The sequence below is a fragment of the Anolis carolinensis genome, chromosome 4, assembly GCF_035594765.1.
Source record: "Anolis carolinensis isolate JA03-04 chromosome 4, rAnoCar3.1.pri, whole genome shotgun sequence".
NCBI lineage: Eukaryota > Metazoa > Chordata > Lepidosauria > Squamata > Dactyloidae > Anolis > Anolis carolinensis.
Genome location: NC_085844.1, coordinates 71,411,646 through 71,438,127, shown reverse-complemented (window position 1 = coordinate 71,438,127; position 26,482 = coordinate 71,411,646). Strand labels below are relative to the sequence as shown.

The window sequence follows — 26,482 nt, the reverse complement described above, 5'->3', positions numbered from 1 at the left end:
GACATCCTACCACAATTATATTTCAGTAATCATTAATACAAACTGATGTTCAATAACAGAATTCTTGATCCTTAATATCTATCTTTGATAACACTGACCAACTTTGATATGTGGACAAGTTTTTAAAATGAGAACAAATTGAAGAAAGAAAAAGATCGTATTTCATTAGTGTTGACATCTGTAACACCCACGTGGGCGAATATCAAATAATGGGACTGACTTAAGTGTTCAATGATTTCAGTAAGTTTTTTATCATTAAATCAGGAACCATGGGGAACCACAACAGGTTGCTAGAAGTTCCCTGAGAGACTGCGACTCAAAAAGAATAAATATTTGTTTTCTGCTTAAAAAATAATCATTTTTATGCAGGGATTTCCTGGGACCTGAAAATTATTTGAAGGGTTCCTCCACAGAAAAAAAGTTGGAAAGGCATGTTGTATTTATTTTGTTTAAAGCCGTTTCAAACTGTTCAAACTGATTTTATTGTAGACCACTCTGATATCAGGGCTTTTTTTTAAACAAATACACAAATGCAAGAATGAATGAATATTCTAAGGCTGAAGGGTATCAAAGAGAATGGCTCTCGGGATATTCTGGTTAAGAGGTAAGTCACATTCTCCCTATAGTGCAGTGGTGTCAAACTTATGTCTGAAACATCTGGAGGGCCATAAGTTCGACACCTCTGCTACAGTGGAAGCTTTCTATAAAACAGTGGTTCACAACCTGTGGAACCCCAGATGTTTTGGCCTCCCAGAAATCCTAACAGTTGGGATTTCTGCACGTTGTAGGCCAAAATACCTGGGGATCCAAAGGTTGAGAACCACTCCTATATATTTCTGCCCTCCTGGAAAGCAAATGAGGTGGTAACATGAGCCAATAAGATATCACATACAACTTTCACATTAAATCAACCAGGAACATAAAAATTCTTGTCTGTAAAGACTAAATGAGGAATGTTGGCAGCTTTCACTTTCCTCCCTCACTGTAAAAAAGAGAGAAACCTACAGCTCCATCTATACTGACCATTTAATGTAGTTTTAAACCACTACTGAAGGAAGTGCAGATGAATATATAGGAAATCCTGGAACCAGTTTGAGTCCCCAAAGGTTACACAAACCAGAGCACTAATGCACATTAAGGGCTTTCTTTCACATCATTTTGTTGTCTAGCCACTGCAGTTTGAAGATACATTAAACAGTCAGTGAAGATGTGTCCTCGGATGTGTGAAGCAAATATGAAGACAAAGGAAGAGAGTCTGATATTTTAAACCCATGTTTGCATTTTTATACCTACCTGAAATTCTAAATATTTGAAAGGCTCCAAGAACTCCAAGCAAACTTCAAAGTATGGGAAATTTGCAGAGGGCATTCCAGGCAGAACAAATATCTTGTACAATATAGAATTAAACCATGCTTTTTCTAGCATTATTGAGTAACTTACATTTCTATGAGACGAATACCCTACGATAAAAAAGAAATGTTTTCTAAAAAAGTATGTTTTGTTGTTAAGGAGGAAGTAAGCTGCACCAATGGTGGAAAACACTGAATCTAAGCATAGAAAGCTAGATTCAAACTTGTATTCCAAGGACTCTATCTCTGCTGGAGACAGAGGAAAATGGCATGATGGGTTTCACAAATGCCCCGTAATCTGGCAGCCTGCTATGCTTCTTCGCACTCTCGTTCCAAAAGAATTCTGGTTTCTTTTGCAACCAGAAAAAAAACCCAATGAATCTTGAGCATAGATCCTGAGCCCATGGTTATTACAGATTGGGGCACGGAAATATAATTGACTTCAATACTTTCTACTTATGACATTACACTATAGGATGGCAACCAGTGTACGCCTATACGTCAATGTCACAGCAATATAAATTTTTATTAATATTTTTACTAACCTTGCGATAAAACTTGTTGATCAAATGACTGTTGTGCTATTGCTTGCTGTTCAAACTGATTTATATTCTCTTGGAGTGTATGCTGGGATGTCACAAATCTGTCTGAAATTAGAAATACAAGAGCACACAAGGCAAATGAAATAGTTCATCAAATACAATAAATACTAAAATTTAATAAATATGAAAAATGATTTAAAGAACAATTTTAAAAATCTGATTGGCAATGCAACACTTTTAAAATACCTTTCTAGGGCTTCAAATTGCTATGTAAGTATATAGCATCCTTTCACATGTTTGCAATTTCATCTCATTCAGTATAGTATTTCTTCTTGAGTTTATTTTATGTGGAAGTTAATACCAAGCATGAGTACACACATAACCTTTGTACCTCTTTGGTCTATGTCTCACTTATAATTATTAATATTTATGTATTGTCTTCCCTCATTTTAACAGCCCTTGAAGAGAGCCATTCAAATATTTCTAGGCTAAAACAGTAGTACATTTGTAGAATAAAACCTTTTTAATAATACATTCTGAGGTACAGTCTCTTTTTCACATCAGGTTCCTTGAATATTTCCAACTCCTTCTGCTTTTATACTCAAGTAAAAACAATGGCTCTTCCTATTCTTCCTGTCTACTGTCACCCAAGTCTAGTATTTTGCACTCTAACAAGCCGGGGGTGTGGAATGGGGAAGCAAAGAACAAATTCTGAATTCTTCTGCTCAATTGCTTTGACAATCTTAAACTTCACTCATTTCAATGGAACTCAATGGGAAATCCCAAAACCTATGGTTAGAATATTTACCTTCATCTTGACCTAATGGTTGATTAGCTAACTGCGGCCTCAGTTCAGATTCTTCTGTGTCTACAACTTGTTGCTGGTCTAAGTCTAAAATAGCTTCTTGGTCTGTTGTAACTCCTTCAGCTTGTTGTAGGTCTTCACTTTCAATCTCCACTTGCATCTGAGTGGAAACATGAATGCTCTGTTGATCTACTGTTGTATCATCAATTGAAGCAGCCTGCTGATGCTGCTGCAGCTGTTGTGCAAGCTCATACCTGAAAGAGGAGGGAGAGATGTCTCTTGCACTGTCAAGACGTGAGATGAACCCAGGAGCTGCTTTAGCTTTGCATATCTAAAACCCAAGCAATATGGGATATAATGGTTTGAGTGTTGGATTAGGATTTCATCAGACCGTAGTCTGAATCCCCACTCAGCCACAGAAACGTAAGTGGTGACCTTGGGCAAGTCACATTATCTTAGCCTTAGACAAAGGCAATGGAAGACCTCATCTGAACAGGTCTTGCTGAGAAAACACCATGATAGGTTCCTGTTTTTGTCTCCGTAAGTCAAAAAATAACTAGAAATGACACAACAAACAACAATGCAAAGCAACAGAAGAATTTGCCCTCCTTGCAACAATTAGTCAACTTTGAATGCATATCTAAGGACTTATATCAACCTGAATGCTTGTGAATAGTCTGTAACATCCTAACTACCTGAGCTTTCAGCAGAAATGAGGACAGGGATTCATTTCAGCCATGGAAAACCAGAGTTCTTATAATTAAAAGTAGGAAAATTTCAAAAACTTTTCAGCATTTTTCTCATAACTTTTTCTAAGTCCAATGCTTTTTGTTTTTTAAGAAGTTTTTTAAACAGTTGAAACACTATCAGGTCACTGCCATTAATGCTCTAATATCCAAAGACTGACTTTGAACTCATTGATAGATTTGTTTAGAGTTCCCAAATGAGTGTGGTTTGATCAAAGCCTGCCATAAACAAAACATTTACGTGATGAATCCTGGGGAAAAGATTTGGAATATTAAATGGCACATACCTGTGTGTTTTCATGTGTTTTTTGCAGTTTAATGAGGTTTTGAATGTTTTTTGACAATATGGACACATATACGGTCGAAGGTCATTATGGATACCCATATGCCTCCGCAGACTCCCACCAGTTGTGAAAGCACCATTGCATATGAGACACTTGAAAGCTTTTAATCCAGTATGGGTTCGAATATGAGCTTTCAGCACTCCAGCAGACACAAAACCTCTTCCACATTGGGAACATTTGAATGGCTTCTCACCAGTATGCGATCTTCAAAGCAAACAAACAAACACAAAAAGAAATAAAAGGATGACAGAAGAAAAAGTAAATATATGCCAGGGAATCTGCTATACTGTCCAAAAAAATTGCCATTAATAACTGACTAAATAATACAAATTTACAAGTAGGAACAGTAACAAATTTTAGCAACACAGCATAATCATATTCACTGTTCCTGATACTCCAACCCAGGGGTCCCCAAACTAAGGCCCGGGGGCCGGATGCGGCCCTCCAAGGTCCTTTACCTGGCCCCCACCCTCAGTTTTATAATATAATATTTTATATCAGTTTTAATAATATAATATATTGCATATGCATATAATATTGATAAAAATATTATAATGTTATATAATATAATACTAATAATAATACCATACAATAATATCAATTCTATGTTATATAGTACATATAATATTACAGTATAGCGGTATAGTTCAATATAGTATTATATAACGCTAATATTGTGCTATGCTAATAATATAATATATTGTATGTCCATACAGCTGCTCTGAGTCCCCTTCGGGGTGAGAAGGGTGGGATATAAATGTAGTAAATAAATTTAGTAAATAATTAATTAATTAATTTTAGACTTCGGCTCGGCCAAAGTCTGACATGACTTGAAGGCACACAACAACAACAACAACAACAATCCTAATTAACTGGACTATCTCATTGGCCAGCAGCAGGCCCACACTCTCCATTGAAATCCTGATAGGTTTATGTTGGTTAAAATTGATTTCATTTTTAAATATTGCATTGTTCTTTTATTGTTGTTGTTTTGCACTACAAATAAGACATATGCAGTGTGCATAGGAATTTATTCGTATTTTTTTCAAATTATAATCCGGCCCCTCAACAGTCTAAAGGGTTGTGGACCGGCCCTCTGCTTTAAAAGTTTGAGGACCCCTGCTCCAACCCATGGTCTTCCTCTTTTTAAACCATCTACTGGCATGCCCAGTCAGCATATTTAGAATTCTTTGGGCTCGCCTGACATACTCCTCTCTATCCTTGGAAATTATTGCTTCCTAAAATTAACTGCACTTCTGCAGAGGATAATGGGGTTCAAAAAGGGACTTCAGTGCAAAATAGCAAATGGTAATTTGGGGAAGAGGCATTTGTGTTACAATTATTCTAAATATAAATCAGAGACACACGAGGCTTCTAAAAATTGGATATATCTTATCCTGGGAAGGCATGTGGTGGCCCAGTATCAGTAAACAGAGCTTTAATGAAGCCTGAAGTTTTGACTAAAATCTAAATCATCCTGAGCCACAACTCTGTATTTATTATATTGCTGGACAGCCATAAGCTACACAGTACTTCAGCATAATCTTCAACATGATTCAGAATCAGAGGGAACATTGTTGTAAACTTACAACAGAATTTCTTGAAGAACCATTTCCACTGAAAGTTGTATGACTTTGAAAGCAAATGAAATAATGAATAAGTACGGCAAGATAACTTAAAGCAAGATATGACTAGACAAAGAAGGAATTATTCATTGTTTTAAAAATTCTTTTTTTGCTAGAATTTACCGGATATGTTGCTTAAGATGGCACGATTTTTTATAAGCTCTATGACAGTAATAGCATTTGTATGGCCTGTCTGCTTCATTCACAAAATTGTTACTGAAATAATTTTGGAAGAACTGGCTATTCCTTGAGATTGGCTGGATAAGACCTAATGAGAGAAAGAAAGAAAAGGATGGAACAATAGGTACCAATTCAGAAAGTTCTAAAACAGTTCTTAAAAACGTAACAATGCGTAGCACATTCTTGCTCCAAACATCAGGAAGAATTTCTCTTAAACATGCCATTATTTAATGCACAGAAAATTCTCAACATACACACACATATACACACAAACTCTGGTATCATTGCATGACATGAAAATCCCAACTTGTCTTGAATGAGCATCTGATTGCTTCTGGTTGAGGCAGAAGCAGCTAAAGAAAACAAGAATTTCACTCTCTAGTTGGTGAAATATGTGGTCTTGAAGTGGATAGCTTCACTTTTCTGGTTTACTCCCTCCAAACGAACAAGAGAAATAAACCCCAGATTATAACTCTGATTTGTTGAGAGAGAATACAAACGGGGAGGAAAAGGGTCTATGCAATATGATCAACTGATCAAACATGGTGCAAAGCTTTTGTAGCTTTTTAGCTGCTCCAACTCTAAGCATGAACAATTAAGTAGCTCAAGGAGGCTGGGAGATCTTTGGCTCCATCTACACTGCCATATAATGAAGTTTCAGAATCTAGATTAACTCAATTGAAGGAAAGGAAATTTTACTGTATTAGCACTATATTCACCATACTGCCAATCAAATTTGGATAGACCACTAACTCCACAGTATGTGCCTGAATGGTGACATTTTAACCACTTCATTCTTAGACTCAGAAATTACTTCTTTGTCCATCTCAGAAAAACACTTTGGGAACAGTGGATGAGTTACATTGTGCCCATAAAAACTATTATTTTAATATATTAAAGATGAGAGAAATCATGGTTAACACTGTGCTTACTTAAAACATCAGATAACTGTTAGGCACAGTAAGTGTTAATCATAATTTCTTGAAAGGTTAACAGTTCATGTTCTAAGCATCATCTTGTGTCATCTTTTCCCCCTCACATACATCAACTTACATGAAATTCTAACATCCTAGCATTGACCATCTTTTTTACAGTATAGAGACACTCCCCAAGTTACAAACATCCAACTTACAAATTAATTATAGCTACAAATGAGGATGAGACAACAGGAAGTGAGAGATCTACCTCTAGGAAGGGAAATTCACTGAAAGAGTTATCATAGCAAAAAAGTATCCCAGTTGAATTTTTATCATCAATCCTTGTTTCCATAACAAGCCACATTATTCAAAATCCAATTATCTCAAGGACCAGAAGTGAAGTGAAATCTTCTAAACAGGGGTACAAGCAGCAAAACAAACACCACAGGGGGGTACACCCTTCCCTATGCTATCCAGTATCCAAAGCTATCTACATCTCTACCTATATATTTGGCTGGAGTTACACTTAAAAATGTACCTTTTCCGACTTACAGAAACATTCAGCTTAAGAGCAAACCTACAAAACCTATTTTGTTCATAACTTGAGGATTGCCTGTATACCTAGAAATACATATCTGATCACAAAATTAAATGCATGCCCACTGCATTCTGGCAGACTTAACATGAACTTTATTATGTGTACAAGACCACATACTGAGTTTGTGCTAATACTGACATTCATTGGTCATGACTTTGCATTAGCATCTACATCTATCCAAAGTACCTTGCTACTGGAAGAATGGGTCAAATGATTGTACTATGAAAAAACAAGCTCACCTAATCAAACACATCTAATAAGATACCACAAAATATAATTTAAAATTATTTTTTTCAACCATTTCTTTCGACATTGTATTGATTTACCTAAATCAGTAATGAGGATAGGTTCTTGTAAAGGAATATCAGGTACCGGAACACTGGTCTTCCCTATTCGGATTTTTGCAGGTTTACGCTGATGTCTCATTTTTCTTAATTCCGTGTGTTTAAAGTGAGAGGCAATGTGCGTCTTTCTGTGACCTGAAGTTCGGAACTTTTTATCACAGTGTGGGCAAGCAAAAGGCCTAATTCCTAAAAATATGAAAATGTTTATTATTTAGTTCTCCGTAATTCAAAAAATACACAAAAAGGAATCATTTAGAAATTCTGTCCTATGAAGGTCTCCACACATAACTTGAGAAAATTTCCAGATCTAAGCAAATTCTAAACAAATTTAAAATCACATACACACACGGATTCACATATTTCCTTTTTCTTATCTTTTATCCCTCAATGTATTTCATCATTCCTATTCTCAGGTGCAGATGAAAGGTCCTCCACCCATCCTAACTGCCACTGCCCTTGTCTCAGTGGAAAAGAACCAAGCACAGCTCCATCATGCCTAGTCCCAGAAGCAAATAAAAGAACTGCCCCTTCATCTCCACTGCCATTGCCTGGCTTCAGAGGGAGAGAAGAAGCTAGCACAGCTATGTCATGCCCATCCAGAAGCAAATGAAAGGCCCTCCCTCCACCCCAACTGCCACTGTCCTGGTCTTGGAAGGAGAAAAGAAGCAGCAGCACCTACTGGCCTTAATCTCTTCTCATACTGCAAATCCCAGTTAATTTTACGCCATGGAATAATTAGATTGCAAACCCGAGGACAATTAACTGTTTTGTTGTTCTTTTATTTTTAAAGTGCTATGTACAATGATAACTGGTGATAATGATAATGTATTATCATATCCAGATCTAGCTGTGCATGGTTTCATATAATTCATATAATATCTGGTTCTGTATACAATTTAAGCTTTCTAGGAAAATGTAAATGTATCAATATATAGATATTTCCACTCTGAAGATTAAGAACTGGTGATGTCTGAACATTTATAATATTAAAAAAATATTCATTTGTATTTTTAACTACTGCCTAATTGCACAATGGCTACATTTGGGTATCATACTTAATGAGATTTAGCAAAATATGAATAAGCCATTGCTTGACACCATGGCGCAAACCTTTCTAAATTTCCTTAATGGAAGAGTTCACAGATATCTACTTCTAGGTTTGATTAATCATAACTTGCCATGCCATTGAGCTCAAACTGTGATTAATCGTAATCATAGTTAGATTCAATAGTCAACTGTACACCATTGATACAGAAGCTAGCTTCTCTGAAACAAACCCTTGCTAAAATTAAAATCATTTTGATATTTGCATCAACAGTAGAAGCAAAGCCTTCCAAAATTATCCTCACAACTAAATAAGAGGAGAAAAGAGTGGCAGCACAAAAGTCTAGGGAACACGAGTCGTGTTCTCAACTCTTTAAAATGTAATTTAGTATATAACCATTAGCAAAAAAGGGGGTAAAACCAATGTGTGGTGGAGAAACCCTTTCTCTTTCCTCTGCACACAGCCCATAGTTTAAATTTATGAAACCTCAAATATCCATTCAACATAGCTCCAGTTTTTCAGTTTTATGCTGCTTCACCTTGCCTCTAACATTACTGATATTCATGTTTTCAATTGTTTTTTCCTTCTTTCCCTTTCTTGTTGACTTCTATCTTTGGTTTGGCTCACTACCTGCCCCAGGAAGTATGTTGAACATTGCAACCTGAGTAAGATATTACACATTTCAATAATCTAATTTACATTTTCTTGTTCCTAAATCAGCATGCAATATTGAAAGTATAATTGTGAAATCCTACCTGTATGTAACCGAATATGCACTTTTAAACTTCCTGAGGTAGAAAAGCACTTCATACAGTACTGACACTTGAAAGCCTTAATGCCGGTGTGTGTTTTTATGTGTGCGGTGAGAGTGCTCTTCACAGCAAAAGCCCGGAAACACTGTGGACATTTAAATGGCTTTTCATGTGTATGAATACGAATGTGTCGGACCAAATCACTGGGTTTTTTAAATTCTTTATTGCAGTATGGACAAATGTGCCACCGTATTCCATTCTCTTCACGTATGGAACCTGAAATATAATTTTGGAAAATATACTGTAATAATATTCTGTAAGCATAAAATTCTATCAGTACAACAGTCTCAAGCATGAAAAAAAAATCAAAATTTGAAACAAGAAACAGCAAAAAAACTTAGCAATTTCACCTCAGTTACCCCCTACCATGGATTTAAACATAACATTGGCTAACACACATTTTGATGCCTCAAATGTTAGACTTGGTTCTGGGTATATTTGACCGGCTGATTCCAAAAATGGCAACTGTTTTTCCTTATCAGCTCTAGTTTTTGAGATACAGTACATATGGTATTTACCAATCACCATCTGCTTGCCCATAGGAAATAATTATAACCTTATCTAAGAAACTAGAGCTGATGCAGTCTATCCAGTGCAATTTTCTGAATTAGCACCCCAAATAACCCCAGGAACAGTCCTGTGTAAAGAAAGTCAGTTGTAGTCACAACACTAGATTACTCAATTAATCACTGTCCAAACAGGTATTGAGCAAGAACACATTTCTTACACTGAGCAAGAATACAGCTGCTTTGTCTCTAGTTCCTATAAATCACGGAATTTCTCTAGAAAGGAAAGTTTCACAAATGATTCTATTACATTCTTTTAGAACATCTAACATATATCAGAATGGAGAAAGTGAATCCAGTGGGAATCTATTTTAAAACCCTCAAAGTTCCCTGAAGCCCCGACAATTCCTAAATCCATCATTTAAAAAAATGGATTATTTTCTCAATAGTTACCGGGACTGATTACATTCCACGGAGCTAGCTGGATATTTTCAAATTTCACATGTTATCCTAAGCTAATTCCAGTCTTTTTTCTCAAAATACCAGTAACTTGATTCATAGTGAATAGAGAGAACATCCAATTTCTGCATTACTAAATGGCAACAAGCAGCAAAAGGAGCAATTAAAACAGTAAGTATACAATTGCTGTATAGTGTGAATAATTTTACTATTACCAGGTAAAAATTGAGACTTTTTCTTCAGAATTCTTTTCTCTCTTTTTTCCATTTTATCTGGATTTTCTTGCTCCTTAACATGTTCTTTGTTACCAGAGACAATCTGATGGTTGGACAGATTCTGAGCAACTGCATTTTCATCCTGAGTTGGAGAAGTCTTACTTTCACGGCTGTCAGCATTTGCTGAAACGGGGATTGAAGAGAGTCCGCTATTTTCCAAGGCTTGCTAAGACAAACATAATGAATTAAACTAAGAGCAAGATTCATGAATGCTTCTAATTAGCCTTGTTTAAAATTAGGTAAGAGTATAAAAACCCCAACTTTTCAAGAAAATATTATTTGGATCAATTTAATCTTCAAGAGTCTAGTTAAATAAGAATGAAAACAACAATGACAACAAAAACAAAACTCATTTGGGCAGTGACTTTATCAGGGCCAAGAAAAATGCCACAAATATAAACTTTTTTTGGGGGGGGATATTAAAGCTTTGCATGCTCTTATGGCATTTGATTTGGATCTCACAAAGATATTGCCCAGTTATAAATCAAGGCAATTTAAAATTAATTTGAATATTTTTCAAGTGGAAGTTGATCACAGAGATATGCTGGAATATCAAGAAATGCCTACATAAGTGTTTTCTCAGGTAAAAAAAGTGATTTCTTTGTTCATTGCCATTCACTTTCATGGGAATCCTGTGCCACCAAACCTCAGCTAATGTGGAGGGCTGGCTGTGTACTTATTATGCATTTCTATTTTCTTAGTTCTTCATATTAAACTTTAAAATAATAACACAGGAAGTACAGCACAATAAAGGCTTGCTATTACCCTTTTGACAAGGATGTTCAAACCTAGAGGGCCTTTACACACATTGGCAAGTAAGTCTCTCAAGAACAGCACCCCGAAAGGCAATCACAAACTTGGTTAAGGCAGAAAGCAGTCAAAGGCAATCTGCTCTCAACTTGTATTTAGTATTTTTCCCTTCTGAAGAGTACAGGTATTCCACACGCTGCTACATTAAGCTCTTAAATAGTCAAGAAACTCTGAAATTAGCAGCAATTTGGGAAATATGTCAGAGAAATTAACTGGCCCATCTATTAATGTTGAGAAGCCTAGAGTATTGTTTGACTTTCCTCACTGAAATCTTAGAGCACTTTATGATCAAAGGTAATGTGTCTAAAATTGGTTATTTTACCTGTAAAATATCTCTGTTGATGCCCATAGCCATACTGAGTTGCTGACTAGGAGGCTGGGACTGATTATTTTCCACTGGCTCTGACAATTCAAGAAGCTGTTGAATAACATCAGTGACGGACTGCTGACTTTGATGTCCTGCAACTGAGGTTACTGGATTTTCTGTCTATAGATAAAAGAAACATTGCCATGAATGTACAGGTATCACTTGTAAAGGAGTGAAATATTTGAAATGTAATTGTTGATTTCTTTTACATTAAATTGGGGGGTTTTTTTAGCAATAACTCCTTTATTTACAGTATTTATTTACAGTATCCCAATAGGATCTCAAACTAGCAAAACCAGCATAAAGTTTTCTAAAATATCTCTGAAATAATAAAATCTCCTTATCACAATACAAAGACGTGGAAAGTTGTATGTATTCATACCATGTCCATAACAGACTGCAGCAAATTAAGAATTAAAATACTCACATTCTTCCATTTATTATCAACAGGCTGCAGCAAATTAACTGTTGATAATGTCAGAGGCTGAGCCACACTATCCTATGGAGAAAAACACAGAAGTATAAGATATTGCAGAGATAATTACAGAAGGCTCATATTAGGATAAACCAGCATCAATATTAGAAGACTTATAATTTTAGATTATCTCTTTCAAAAGGACAGACTATTAGAATTGTATAACAAAATAGCATTTTTATCCTCCACTAGAAGAAAATTTTACAATCGGTAAAATTTGCGGGCTCACAAAGGGAGAGATAGACAGAAGTAAATCAGAAAGAAAATGCCCATGACTGTATGTGTACACTTAGACATGTGCTTCTGACGTTTTTCTGATCATCCATCCCCTACTCACTCCAGACCAGCCACCGGTTGTGCCAGAGCATCTTTTAAAAATATAGGATCTGATGAGAAAGATGTATTTTGCAAGGTATGTCCAAAATAAAAGGAAAAGAGGCACTGAAAAGAATGTTCTCATCAAGCCAATAATATCAATAGGACTAAAGGAAATAATTGCACAGTGAGTTTTTACTCTACCAAGTTAAAATAGATTGAGCCACCATGGCATGCTGATTTGAGCCTTGGACTGTGACTCTGGAGACTAATGTTAGAATCCCTTCTTGGCCATGTAAACCCTCTTTGGGAAAATCACAGTCTCGGAGGAAGGCAAAAATAAATCCCAGCTAAATAAATCTTACAGAGAAAACCTGTGATAGGTTCACCCTAGTATCGGCATAACTCAGAAAGGACTACAGTACACCACAAGATAAAATAGAGATTATAGGTCCCAATATCAATCCCAATCTCATTCTCAATCTCTCTCACAGGGAAAGTAAGGGGAGAAACAATATACAAGGAAACAACAATATTCCAATTTCCTCCCAGCAAAAAAATAAGAGTGCAAATGTTACCGTTGATGTTTCTGTAGCAGAGCTTGTTATGTTCTGTGTACTACTCATATGCATCTTGCTGATATGAGTATTTAAGCTGCCTAAACTTTTGAAGATGCAACTGCACTCTGTACAGTTATATGTTGGGCCATTCTTCACCTTTAAGAACAAGAGAAAAACAGATGTTCAGTTTTGATATTTTGTACTCTAAAACGATAACATTGTATCCAAAACCAACTTAATTACATAATTTTATTTTTTAGCCAAAGAGTCAAAATTGCAAAGGCAAAAAGGTCTGAAAATTCCCAGCCATATGCACAAGCCTCTCACGCAATCCAAAGGGGATTTTTTGTTCAACAACTGGATCTAAATAAATTAAATGTTGTTATTAAGAACAAAACATATATTAAAATGTTGAGATACTGAGCTGGTGCCCCTAGGGGACCATAATAGTATAATATATAAAAAGAGGTACATCACAAATCCAAATATGACCAGAATGTTTTTGACTTGGAGTGCACTGGAGTCTCCTCTGGAGGTTTCTAAATAGGGGCAGCATAACCTTCTGTTGGGACTTCTTTGACTATATATTGGACTGGACAGTCCTTTTGGGCCCCTTTTTACACTACCATGTAAAATCTGGATTATCTGCTTTGAACTGGATTATATGGCAGTGTAGACTCATATAATCCAGTTCAAAGCAGATAAGGTGGATTACCTGCTTTGATAACCTGGATCATATAGCAGTATAGAAGGGGTCTTTGTCTATTCCAGCTCTATAATTCTAGGACTTGATGAAATTTTCTATATTTAAGTAGTAGTGAGTGCTTTATCCCCAGCTCATGCCAAACTAGCTCAGAAAATATGGCGAGCCACATCTTCCAAATCAGAAATAATTCATCTTATTTTTCAAGCTACTTACAGAATTATAAAATCTTAGAGTTGTAAGGGACCACAAAGGCCATTCATCAAACCCTTGATTATAGTTTGAAATTCAGACTTCCCACAGTGGTCCGTCCTCATTGCATACTACCACAGTTGTAGAGGAAATGAGAAATTATCAGTGCACTGCTCACACTCAAGTCTTATTTCTCTCTACTACCTCAATCCAAGGAAGCTGTTTTGGTTTTAAATTGCCCACTGTAGTCAGTAATAGAATGGATAAAGACAAACTAACCAAAACTTAATTCAGACAAAAAGTCCCTTTATTCCAACTATGAAATTGCTGTATAAGATTTATTGATTTCCTCAAGAAAACAGTCTTTATTCCATCTGGCATTATACCATAATATGAATTATTCACAAGATGTGGAAACACTTATTAACAGAAAATATGTTGTCCCAGAAATGAAGACTTTACTTACTTCTGAATGTACTCTCTGAACATGTGATTGAAGGTTGCCTTTCTGTGAAAAGGCTGCAGGGCAAAAGGCACAGGCATGGGGTTTTTCACCAGTGTGTTTAATCATATGGGTTTGTAAAGCTCCCTTCTGATTAAATGCTTTTCCACATTCACTACATTTAAATGGCCTTTCACCTAAAAGTGTTAAATACAAAGAGAAAAGTTGTTTATAGTAACAACCAACACAGAAATAATGAACATTCCCCCTTTTTTCTCTCTACAAAACGTATTTAATTGGGGCTAAAGGGTGCAAAATTGAGAAAAGTTACCTTCATGTATTCAGGTTTTGCATTTCACTGATATATTTTATTCTATGAAGCTATGTTTTATGTTTAAATGTGTTTTGTGATTCATTAAAATTCAGCAATTTATATAGAGCTGTCACATTTAAGCAACTTATTTTCTAAATGAACAAAATAGACTAAATGCAACACATTTTTAGTATCAACAAGAGACTGTATAGAATACTGTTTGGAGATTACAATTGAGCTCATACACACACACTGGAACACACAAACAGAGAAAATGCTTCCACTTTCTAGATCAAAACTTTCCAAACGTTTAATGTCACTGACACACTTTTTAGACATGCATCATTTAGCAACATGGTAATTCAATTTTACTGGCAAACAAAGTTAAATTAACCCCTTAGAAAGGATACAGACAATAAATTGTAATAACGAAATGTATGAGGATACAACATATCTAATGAAAAGCTTCATTTATTATTTTTTTAAATATGATTTATTGCTTATATTACATAAACTTTTTGTTTCTTCGCATGACTCACCTAGACACTGCAGTCAACATCTAGCATGTCGCAACACACAATTTGGAAAGCTCTGTCCTAGATATTACTGTATGACATCTATGCCAATATGCATCACAACCAACATGAACAATATATCTGGATATTCAAAATGGAAGTATCAGCTCCTTGTATGACATTGTAATAGATCAGTGTAACCTGAAAACCCAGTGTAAAACTCCCAGACTGGTGTAGCATCAGCAAACTGTCTTTTGGTTTATTCATTTTACCTGTGTGTATTCGTACGTGTCGCGTTAATTGACTAGGTTTCTGGAAAGTCTTTCCACAATGTGGACAAGAATATGTAAACCCACTTCTGTCAATATTTCTGTTGTATGACCTTGAATTCGATACCCTGTGGATATATATGAAACAGGGAAATGTTACTACAAATTTCAGTCTTCAGTCATCACCTCATATAAGGTATCTCACCTTAAATAGGTTTTGGATTTATCAAGAACTACAGATTGAAATAACCATATTTATTCGAGTATAATGAGCCATTAAATGTAATGCACACTTCAATTTTGAAGGTGCACATTACAAAAAATGGATTTGTCCTCAAACGTTACGCGCCCAACAGCGCAGACATAGCAGATCAGGAACGCAGGCAGCATAAATGAGGCCATTTGGGAAGCATGATTGAGGCAATTGGCAAACTCGCCAGCCTCGCATAATTCCCAACTGGCCTCATTCACAAGGCCTACAAAACTGAGGGGAAGATTTTGGAGGCCTCATGAATGAAGCCAGTTGGGAACTGCATTGGGACTGAGCCTGGGGGGGGGGGGAGAGACCCCGAGGGCTACCTGTAAGGTAGAATTCATGACTAAACACAGCAGCAAAGACTTGATCACCAGGCAGGTGCTTCTCCTTCTCTGGGCACCACAGAGCCCTGAGGCTCCCTGTGCAACCTCCAGGGTTCTGGGTTCTTTTTCATGCAGGTGTATTTATGTGCACGATTCTAATGTACCATCAAACCTAATGTGCACCCCAATTTTAGCAATGTAGTTTAGTTTTTTAAAAAGGTGAACACTTTTGGCATCAATAGCAGGCCTCCTAATTTTTACAAACTCTTTATTTCACATGAATTCATCTTGTTTATTAGAATAAAATATTAGATGATGTAATTAAGATTAGAATGTTCATCAGAAAACACATACTGCATTCCATATATGACATATACCCAAGTCTATGGACTCGAGCTTAATAAACACGACGAGTTCATGTCACCAATAATACTGACACCAATAGCAAGCCATTAGGAGACCTGCTATTGATGTCAAAAAACACAGCAGTCCATGGTCTTCTGAGGTGTTTACAGAATAACAGCTTTCTTCCTTTATTCCTTTATTTATTCATTCATAGAATCGTAGAATAGTAGAGTTGGAAGAGACCTCATGGGCCATCCAGTCCAACCCCCTGTCAAGAAGCAGGAAATCGCATTCAGAGCACCCCCGACAGATGGCCATCCAGCCTCTGCTTAAAAGCCTCCAAAGAAGGAACCTCCACCACACTCTGGGGCAGAGAGTTCCACTGCTGAACAGTTCTCACAGTTAGGAAGTTCTTCCTAATGTTCAGGTGGAATCTCCCTTCCTGTAATTAGAGGCCATTGTTCTGCATCCTAGCCTCCAGGGCAGCAGAAAACAACCTTGCTCCCTCCTGCCTATGACTTCCCCTCCCATATTTATCTTCCCCTACAGAGTTATGTGGATTGAAGTAAGAGTAATAAAAAACCAAAATTCTCATTAATTAGAAAGGATCCCTAACTAATCAAGAAGCAGACTTTCAAATACCGTACACAAATTTAATCAAATGCCTTTGTAAATTCCAGATGGTAGACATCAACTTAAAAGAAATATTCTCCCTTCTCTCACACTGGAGGATTGCAACGACACTTTCTACAGATGTGCTTTATCAAAAAAACAAAACACATGCAAAGCAAATTAAGAGATCAGCAGATAAGAAAATTAAAATTCATATGATGAATCAGTACAATGTCTTTAATAAAGATGCAGCTTCTGCTGAAATGCATGTGATGTGATTCAGCTCGAGACAGAAATGCTGACACAGAAAAACTTCATGGAAGTATAAACGGACACTGAGCCAATTTTCTTACACACAGAGGAAGAAAAAATATGTTAAAGATAGAGTACATGAAACAAGGTATTGAGTATATGGATTCAATACCGATATTGTCTGTTTCAAGGGTATTACTTGTAAAGAAGAGACTTATGCTGAATCTCAGTCACATAAATTGGTGTGCTGTACATAACATATCAGAAGTAAATTGTGTTGAAAACTTTGTTGAGTTCACTGTTAATTATTATGATTGGCAAGAACTCTGCCAAGGCAGAAGACTATGTCACATAATAACACTATCCAATTTAAGTGTGAAATCTGATTTTGCTCATACCTAGAATCATAGAGTTGGAAGAGACCTTGTGGGCCATCCAGTCCAACCCCTGCCAAGAAGCAGGAAAACCGCATTCAAAGCACCCCTGACAGATGGCCATCCAGTCTCTGCTTAAAAGCCTCCAAAGAAGGAACCTCCACCACACTCTGGGGCAGAGAGTTCCACTGCTGAACAGTTCTCACAGTTAGGAAGTTCTTCCTAATGTTCAGGTGGAATCTCCCTTCCTGTAATTAGAGGCCATTATTCTGCATCCTAGCCTCCAGGGCAGCAGAAAACAACCTTGCTCCCTCCTGCCTATGACTTCCCCTCCCATATTTATCTTCCCCTACAGAGTTATGTGGATTGAAGTAAGAGTAATAAAAAACCAAAATTCTCATTAATTAGAAAGGATCCCTAACTAATCAAGAAGCAGACTTTCAAATACCGTACACAAATTTAATCAAATGCCTTTGTAAATTCCAGATGGTAGACATCAACTTAAAAGAAATATTCTCCCTTCTCTCACACTGGAGGATTGCAACGACACTTTCTACAGATGTGCTTTATCAAAAAAACAAAACACATGCAAAGCAAATTAAGAGATCAGCAGATAAGAAAATTAAAATTCATATGATGAATCAGTACAATGTCTTTAATAAAGATGCAGCTTCTGCTGAAATGCATGTGATGTGATTCAGCTCGAGACAGAAATGCTGACACAGAAAAACTTCATGGAAGTATAAACGGACACTGAGCCAATTTTCTTACACACAGAGGAAGAAAAAATATGTTAAAGATAGAGTACATGAAACAAGGTATTGAGTATATGGATTCAATACCGATATTGTCTGTTTCAAGGGTATTACTTGTAAAGAAGAGACTTATGCTGAATCTCAGTCACATAAATTGGTGTGCTGTACATAACATATCAGAAGTAAATTGTGTTGAAAACTTTGTTGAGTTCACTGTTAATTATTATGATTGGCAAGAACTCTGCCAAGGCAGAAGACTATGTCACATAATAACACTATCCAATTTAAGTGTGAAATCTGATTTTGCTCATACCTAGAATCATAGAGTTGGAAGAGACCTTGTGGGCCATCCAGTCCAACCCCTGCCAAGAAGCAGGAAAACCGCATTCAAAGCACCCCTGACAGATGGCCATCCAGTCTCTGCTTAAAAGCCTCCAAAGAAGGAACCTCCACCACACTCTGGGGCAGAGAGTTCCACTGCTGAACAGTTCTCACAGTTAGGAAGTTCTTCCTAATGTTCAGGTGGAATCTCCCTTCCTGTAATTAGAGGCCATTATTCTGCATCCTAGCCTCCAGGGCAGCAGAAAACAACCTTGCTCCCTCCTGCCTATGACTTCCCCTCACATATTTATACATGGTCATTATGTCTCCTCTCAGCCTCCTATTCTGCAGGCTAAACATGCCCAGCTCTTTAAGCCACTCCTCATAGGGCTTTTTCTCGGGACACTTGATCATTTTAATTGTCCTCCTAAGGACACCTTCCAGCTTGTCAACATCTCCCTTCAACTGCGGTGCCCAGAATTGGACACAGTATTCCAGGTGTGGTCTGACCAAGGCAGAATAGAGGAGTACCATGACCACAACATGACATTGTTGGCTCATGTTTAACTTGCTGTCCACAAAGACTCCAAGATTTTTTTTCACAGGTACTGCTCTCGAGCCATTACCTGTTCAATATTATCCCAAAATGTTTCTGAAAATTGCAAGCATTTTTCAGAGCCCTCAACCCACTTGTGTGAATATTTAAATCTACAGGAATTCTCACCTTATTTTATAATGCGTTTTCATATGTTCCCTTAGCTGGGAAGAAGTTTCAACCTCTTTCTTACAGGTTTTACAGGTATGGGTTTTGCTTCCGGACAACTCCTGACGATGTTCTTCCATATGCAGCACCAACTGGCTATGCAAAGTAAATTCATCTCCACATTCTGAACAGATAAGATTCTGTGAAGAGAGCAGAAAGTTGTTTGACTCTTTCCTGCCACTGCATAAAGAAATATAGTTAATGTTTTATGTATAAAGGCATGGATACACACATTTTTAAATATAGAAAAAAAGAATACCAAAGCCATTCTTAAGGGCATATCTTAAACCCTTCTGAATCCAAATAGCTCTCTGTATTGTACATAGTAAACTTAGCATTTCATAATCTGGGGCTACTTCATGACACTAAGCCATGACTGGCTTTGTTTTCTACAAAATGACAATTATTGGCTTAATTAGGGTTCATTTAGATAGGCCAAATAAGATGCTTCGGGTGCGAATGAACTCCATAGTGTCCACATGATGCACGGGGCCCATTAGCCTTGTCCTGTTTTAAAAAGTTAGATGATGCTTCTCTGAATCACCTGCTTTTGAGGCCAGAGAAAACAGTTTGGTCACTTCCTATTCCAATGCAAATTTCAAATATGCATAACATGTATTCTAGCTTGTCAACGAGTAAAATATTTATTCTACCACGCTTTACAGTGGGGGGGGGGGGGGGGGAGAGAGAGAGAGAGAGAGAGAGAGAGAGAGAGAGAGAGAGAGAGAGAGAGAGAATAAGTGACATGTGTCTTCACCAGGAACAGCAGCCTCCACCCCACACCAACTATCAAACTTTCATTTTCATGCAAGCAATCTTTTCACAGAACTGAAGAAAAAATCTGAAAACACTGGAAAAACAATCTCCTCAAACCTATGGGTCCTATAGGTTATTCAAAATTAAATACAATTACCTCTTCCTTTTCATGAAGCATAATATGGGCTTTAAGACTTGCCACCCTGGAAAATTTTTTGTTGCATACAGGACAAGTAGGCTCTTCTCCATTGTGGGTACATTTATGCAGTGTGAGGTTGAACTCAACATTAAATGACATCGGACACTGGTCACATCGATGAGGCTAAAACAAAACAGATGACTGGTTTAATACTTCCAGTGAGAAGGGAATGATTTGCTCTGTCATATGAAGCCTTTCTGACAATGCACTGTCCTTGGGTATTTCTGGAATTGGAACTGTGATTGACACATTTTGGCTTTAAGACAGAATGGCAAACCTGGAACATTTCCTTGGAAAATATTACTCCCTTCCAATAATTCCAGATTTTTAATTACAATACAGATTTTACAAAAAAAAGATACAACATTTGTAGGATTACAATACTGTTCTATGAACAATGAATATATTTCCTAAGTCAACAACATTTTCTGAACAATGTTTAAGCTTCCATGGTAATGTTCCATAATCTCATCAATACATGTATATATGCAGTGAATCATGCAAGTTTTTTTTAATCAGGTCAAAAGCGACTTGAGAATATACTGCAAGTCATTTCTGGTGTGAGATAATTGGATGTCTACAGAGACATTATCCAGGGGACGCCTGGATGTGTTACCATCCTCTCATGTCCCCGCAATCATGGTGTAACCAATGGAATCATTGATACAGATACACAAAATATGAGTTATTCACTATCTTTATAGAGACATAAGGCCAGAGAAAAAAGATAAATATGTGTATTACAACCTCCTCAAAATTTAATTTACCAAATTCTGAAATTTGATACACATGGAAATGAACTAGAGATTTGGGCAAATCTTTGACTATAATCATTTTGTCACAAAGTTATTGAGATACATACCTTGTCATTTTGCTCATGATCCCTCATGTGGCGCTGAAAGTGTGTGCCTTTTAAAGACAACAGAAAACAAATTCTACACTTATGAGTACTTGGTGGATAGAGTTATTGTTCTCTCTATTCAGTGTTAGAGCACCATCTACAAAATAAGCATGAAAGTTTTTAATTGAAATATATCTGTCCCAAATGATACATGTTGATTTCAAAATATCAAGATGATACATATGCATATTGTTATGTGTCTATTACACATGCATGATTTCAAGAGATGTAGATCTCCCAAAAGTTTTAACATGATAGAAAATTGAACTATATTGTTTAATACCGGTATATACAATACCTATTTCTAAAGTTAAGAGTGCTTAATTTGTCACTTTTACATTCATATAGAACACTGTATTTGGCAGCTCATCTGGAGAAGTATGTTCTCTCAAAAACAACTCAGGGTGTATCCACATTGTAGAAATTAATGCAGTTTGACAGCACTGTGTCGATGTAATGGAATCCTGGGATTTGTAGTTTGCCGAGACTACAGAACTCATTGGCAGAGAAATTAAATTGTAAAATTACAACTTCCACGATTCCAGAGGATTGAGCTATGGCAGCTTAAATGGTGTCAAGCTGAATTCATTCTAGAGTGTAGATGCAACCTCAATAATTTGGCATATTGATTAAATTTAAAATATAAAAAACATGATTTTATCTAAACAAAATTATAAATATATCCTTTATCAAGTGCTCTCAACCATACTTTCCTGAACTTAGGTTTCCATGAGAGGTTGCTTAAGGTTGCATGAAAGATTATGATTTTTTTTAAAACTAGAGATATACTAATTTTTATACAGAGGTCCCTGAGAGTTGAGAAATTTGAGAATGATTCCTCCAGTGAAAAAAGGTTACAAAAGGCTGCTCTATATTAAAGGAACAGCTGCAAATTGCTGCTTCTCATGCCATCTAAATACATATGGCTGGCATCCTGCTCTTTTTTGAGATTCACATTTATGGTGGATAATGACCAAATGTAATCTCAAAAACTTACTTCCTAAACCAGGCAGTGTTCCAACAAAAAGAATTCCAAGACGGTGCAGTTCTGAGCACTGAGAAATAACGACTTTAGTGCTCCCCCTGTCATGGAGTGAGTTGAGGAAACAGTTGCAGAAGGACTCTGTCTAAGGACAGGTTAAGTTCTTTACACAAAATGTTTGGGACCAGATGTTTTGTATTTTTGAATATTTGCATATACATAATGAAATATATTAGAGACAGAATACAACTCTAAACACAACATTCATTTCATACGCACGTTATGCACATAGCTTTACGGTAAGTTTATACAGAATAGGTTTAATCATTCTGGGCATGAAACAACGTTTGTGTACATGGAACCATCAGAAGGCAAAGATGCCACATCCTCAGCAATCCGTGCAGACAATTTTGGATTTTGAAAATATGGGTAATGGATGCTAAACTCGCAATCTTCCAGGCTTATTGCAAAATGTATGTTTTTCAGCTTTCATTTTTCCAGATTTTCAGATGGCAAATGATTTAGTGTTGATGTTTGAAGTTGTGCACTATTTATTATCTTCAGCTTACTTCACTTGAACACTTCTGCATTCTAGACCACTCATCTAACAATATTCTGTGATTTGATACAAATTATTTAAGAAGTTTAAAATATTCACAAGAGAAGTAGTAACTCTCAGCTATGAATTCCAAACACATCATAATCTTACAGTAGTCCTAACCAAACTACTTTAAAATGAATGTGATGTAGTTACTAATTTTACATTAACTGCAAAGGGGTCTACTTTACATAGAAATTCAAGAGTTGGGATTGTATGGTTCTTCTAAGGTTTTCTGACTGTAGGTCTAGCATACTCAAGTGAAGAATGCTGGAACACTTAGTCCAAGAACAAGAAAAGGACCACACGATTTCCCCTCATTTAGACAATAAATAGTAGTTGTAAAGAAAAGTCACCTTGAGGAATGATGGCAGATGCAATCCAACATCAGTTAGAAAGATATTTACCAAAGATGCTGATAGTGATAGTGATGGAGTTTTGAACACAAGGCCTTGCCATTGTGGGATATCTATAAACCTTCTTAGCTGCCCATAAAGTTGCTGCTGTTGTGTGCCTTCAAGTCATGTCTGATTTATGGCAACCCTATGGCACATGTATCACAAGATTTGGCAATATTTGTTCAGAGGAGGTTTGCCTTTACTGGACTGCAGCTTCTATTATCCATCACGACTGGCTATGCTGTTGATGGAAGCTTCAATTCAACAGTTTCTAGAGTGGAATGAAAGAGTTAGAGGCAGGTTTCTTCCGATCCAATCGTACAAGTTCACTTTTACTTTCTCACCTTTGTTCCTCTATCTTGGAAACAGAAGAACAGGTGAATTACCACTAAGCATGTAGCTGAAAAATGTGACCTTACCAGCAATTTCATTAGGGTTAGAATGGGGGGGGGCAATGAGAACTGTGCTGTGCTAATTACACTGAGTGGGGAAAATAATTGATTTTAAGGGGGAGTTCTTAGAAACCCATGTTCAGAGGTAACTACAGGTATCTCGTATCAGAAATGCTTAAGACTGAGAGTGAAAACATGAAATATGGAACACTTCTGCTTCCAAGCATTTCATATAAGGAATAATCAACCTGTATAACCTGTTTGGGATGAGAGCTGCCAAGTGGGTGAGGTCTCAATGATCTCTCATCCAAATACAGATTGAGCATCCCTTATTTGGAATATTAAAAATCCAAAATAATCCAAAATGGTCCACATGGATGGCCAAGACAGTGACACATTTGCATTCTGACTATTCAATATGCACAAACTTTATTTCATGGACAAAACTGCTTAAAATATTGTGCATAATGCTACTATCAGTCAGAAATGAATTTCTTATTTAGACTTGCGTCCCATCTCAAAGATATCTCATTATGTATATCAAATATTCCAAAACCTGGAAAAAAAATCAAAATACGGAATATTTCTAGTCATACTATTTCATGGAAGGAAAATACCAAACATTTCTGGTCCCAAGCATTTTATGTAAAAAAAAAGTCAATCTGTATAAAACCAGAGGCCGCGTATATAAAACATAAATGAAGTTTGAATTTTTGACTTGAATCTCATCTCCAAGATATTTCATTATGTACGTGCAAATATTCCAAAAACATAAACACTTCTGGTCCCCACCATTCCCTCTGTGGCAGTGGTGCACAACCTCCGGCCCTCAGGTGTTTTGGACTTCAGAACTCCTGACCACTGCACAAGCTGGATAGGGCTTCTGGGAGTTGGAACCCCAAACAACTGAAGGGCCACAGGTTGTGCACCACTGTATGTTATAGTCAACCCATATGAAGCTAGAGACCATGTATATGAAACATGAATTTTGTATTTAGACGTGGGTCCCATCTCCAAGCTATTTCATTATGTATATGTAAATCTTGCAAAATCTGGGAGTAAAAATCAAAATACAGAAAATCTCTGGTTCCGACCATTTCATGTTAGGAATACTCAACTTATACAAAGCCAAAGGCTCTGTATTAAGTGTATTTCATGTTTATGCTTGGGTTCTGTCTCCAAGATAATTGGAGAAAGTGGAAAAAGTAAGGATGAAAAAACTTTTCTTTTTTTTTAACCTGAGCAAACATTTCTCAAGAAATGTCTAGGTCCTCTGTCAAAGTTGACCATGAGACCTCATCACACTAGAGCATGGATCCACTTTAAATCCAGTTTCTGCTTCCTGCAGAATTCTGTGGGTTTGTACTTTAAAGGGAGGGCCTTTCAACTGCTCAACCAGGTCCTTGGCCTCACTAAACTACAAACTCCAGAATTCTTCAGGAGGCAGAAAATGGATTTAAACTGGATCCATGCTCTAGTGTGATAAAGATGATAGTTATTTTGGAGGACCTAGAGATTTCTAGAGAAAACATATTACTGCCAGTCCCAAAGTTACAAACAAGATAGGTTCTGTAGGTTGTCTGTAAGTTGAATTTGTATCTAAGTCAGAAGAGGTACATTTTTAAGTGTAGCTCCAGCCAAGTATATATACAGTAGAGTTTCGCTTATCCAACATAAACGGGCCAGCAGAACGTTGGATAAGTGAAAATGTTGGATAATGAGGGATTAAGGAAAAGCCTATTAAACATAAAATTATGTTGTGATTTTACAAATCAAGCAGCAAAACATCATGTTTTACAACAAATCGACAGAAAAAGCAGTTCAATACATGATAACATTATGTAGCAATTACTGTATTTATGAATTTAACACCCAAACATCGCCATGTATTAAAACATTGACTACAAGAACACTGACTACTAAAAGTCAGACTGCGTTGGATAATACAGAACATTGGATAAGCAAAGGATGGATAAGCGAGACTCTACTGTATATGTGTGTGTGTGTGTGTGTATGATAGAGGAGGCCCTGCCATCGGTTTTATCCCCCTCCAAGAACAACTGGTGGGGCACAGCGACAGGGTTTTCTCAGTGGTGGCCCCTTGTCTACAGAACTCCCTCCCCAGTGAAATTAGATCGGCCTCCTCCTTCCTGGCCTTCAGAAAAAACTAAAAACATGGCTTTGGGATCAGGCTTTTGGTCAATAATGGGAGCAGTGCAATAACAGACTATAAATTAATTTAATGATGATCCGGACTGGTATTGGAATGTGATCTAGATTATGTCATTTTAATTCTTGTTTTAATGTTATGTTTTAATTGGTTGGTTTTAATGTTTTTGTTTATTCATTGATGTATGTATATATGAGGCACTGAATTATTGTCTTTGTAAAGCCGCGTTGAGCTCCCTTCGGGGTTGAGAAAGACATGATACAAATATGGTAAATAATATATAATAATAATTACAATTATAATAAAACTTTATTTATACCCCGCCACCATCTCCCCGTGGGGACTTGGGGCGGCTCACAATGTTACAAAAGTAACAGTGCAAATACATTAACAATATGCACAGTTTAAAACACAAGAAGATGACAAAACAGAAGTTAAAACAAAGGTTTATACAACAGTAATAATATCAAACAACCACCAATGCAATTCAGTCAACTTCAAAGGGGAGGGGAATTATAGCAGCAATATAAGATAAAATCATTAGATTAAAATACCCCGATTAAAGGAACCTAATAAT

The 26,482-nt window shown here is 36.6% G+C and overlaps 1 protein-coding gene across 7 annotated transcripts in view; it reads right to left on the bottom strand.

Moving 5' to 3' along the window:
* znf236 (zinc finger protein 236) overlaps window positions 1-26,482 on the bottom strand; it is a 58,186-nt gene that overhangs the window by 30,218 nt on the left and 1,486 nt on the right. For 5 of the 7 annotated variants that reach the window (XM_062980608.1, XM_062980609.1, XM_062980603.1 and 2 more), the window contains exons 2-16: window positions 21,327-21,462; window positions 20,423-20,587; window positions 19,471-19,649; window positions 15,512-15,636; window positions 14,436-14,608; window positions 13,093-13,230; window positions 12,152-12,223; window positions 11,680-11,844; window positions 10,482-10,713; window positions 9,251-9,523; window positions 7,433-7,636; window positions 5,535-5,679; window positions 3,730-3,990; window positions 2,700-2,950; window positions 1,895-1,996 (exon numbers count right to left, since the gene is read on the bottom strand). In XM_062980608.1, coding sequence (XP_062836678.1) covers window positions 1,895-1,996; window positions 2,700-2,950; window positions 3,730-3,990; window positions 5,535-5,679; window positions 7,433-7,636; window positions 9,251-9,523; window positions 10,482-10,713; window positions 11,680-11,844; window positions 12,152-12,223; window positions 13,093-13,230; window positions 14,436-14,608; window positions 15,512-15,636; window positions 19,471-19,649; window positions 20,423-20,587; window positions 21,327-21,353 — 2,512 coding nt within the window. In that variant the 5' untranslated portion in view covers window positions 21,354-21,462. Of the gene's footprint in view, window positions 1-1,894; window positions 1,997-2,699; window positions 2,951-3,729; window positions 3,991-5,534; window positions 5,680-7,432; window positions 7,637-9,250; window positions 9,524-10,481; window positions 10,714-11,679; window positions 11,845-12,151; window positions 12,224-13,092; window positions 13,231-14,435; window positions 14,609-15,511; window positions 15,637-19,470; window positions 19,650-20,422; window positions 20,588-21,326; window positions 21,463-23,301; window positions 25,038-26,482 lie in introns of those variants that run through there. The other 2 variants (XM_062980605.1, XM_062980606.1) reach the window with 2 other exon arrangements.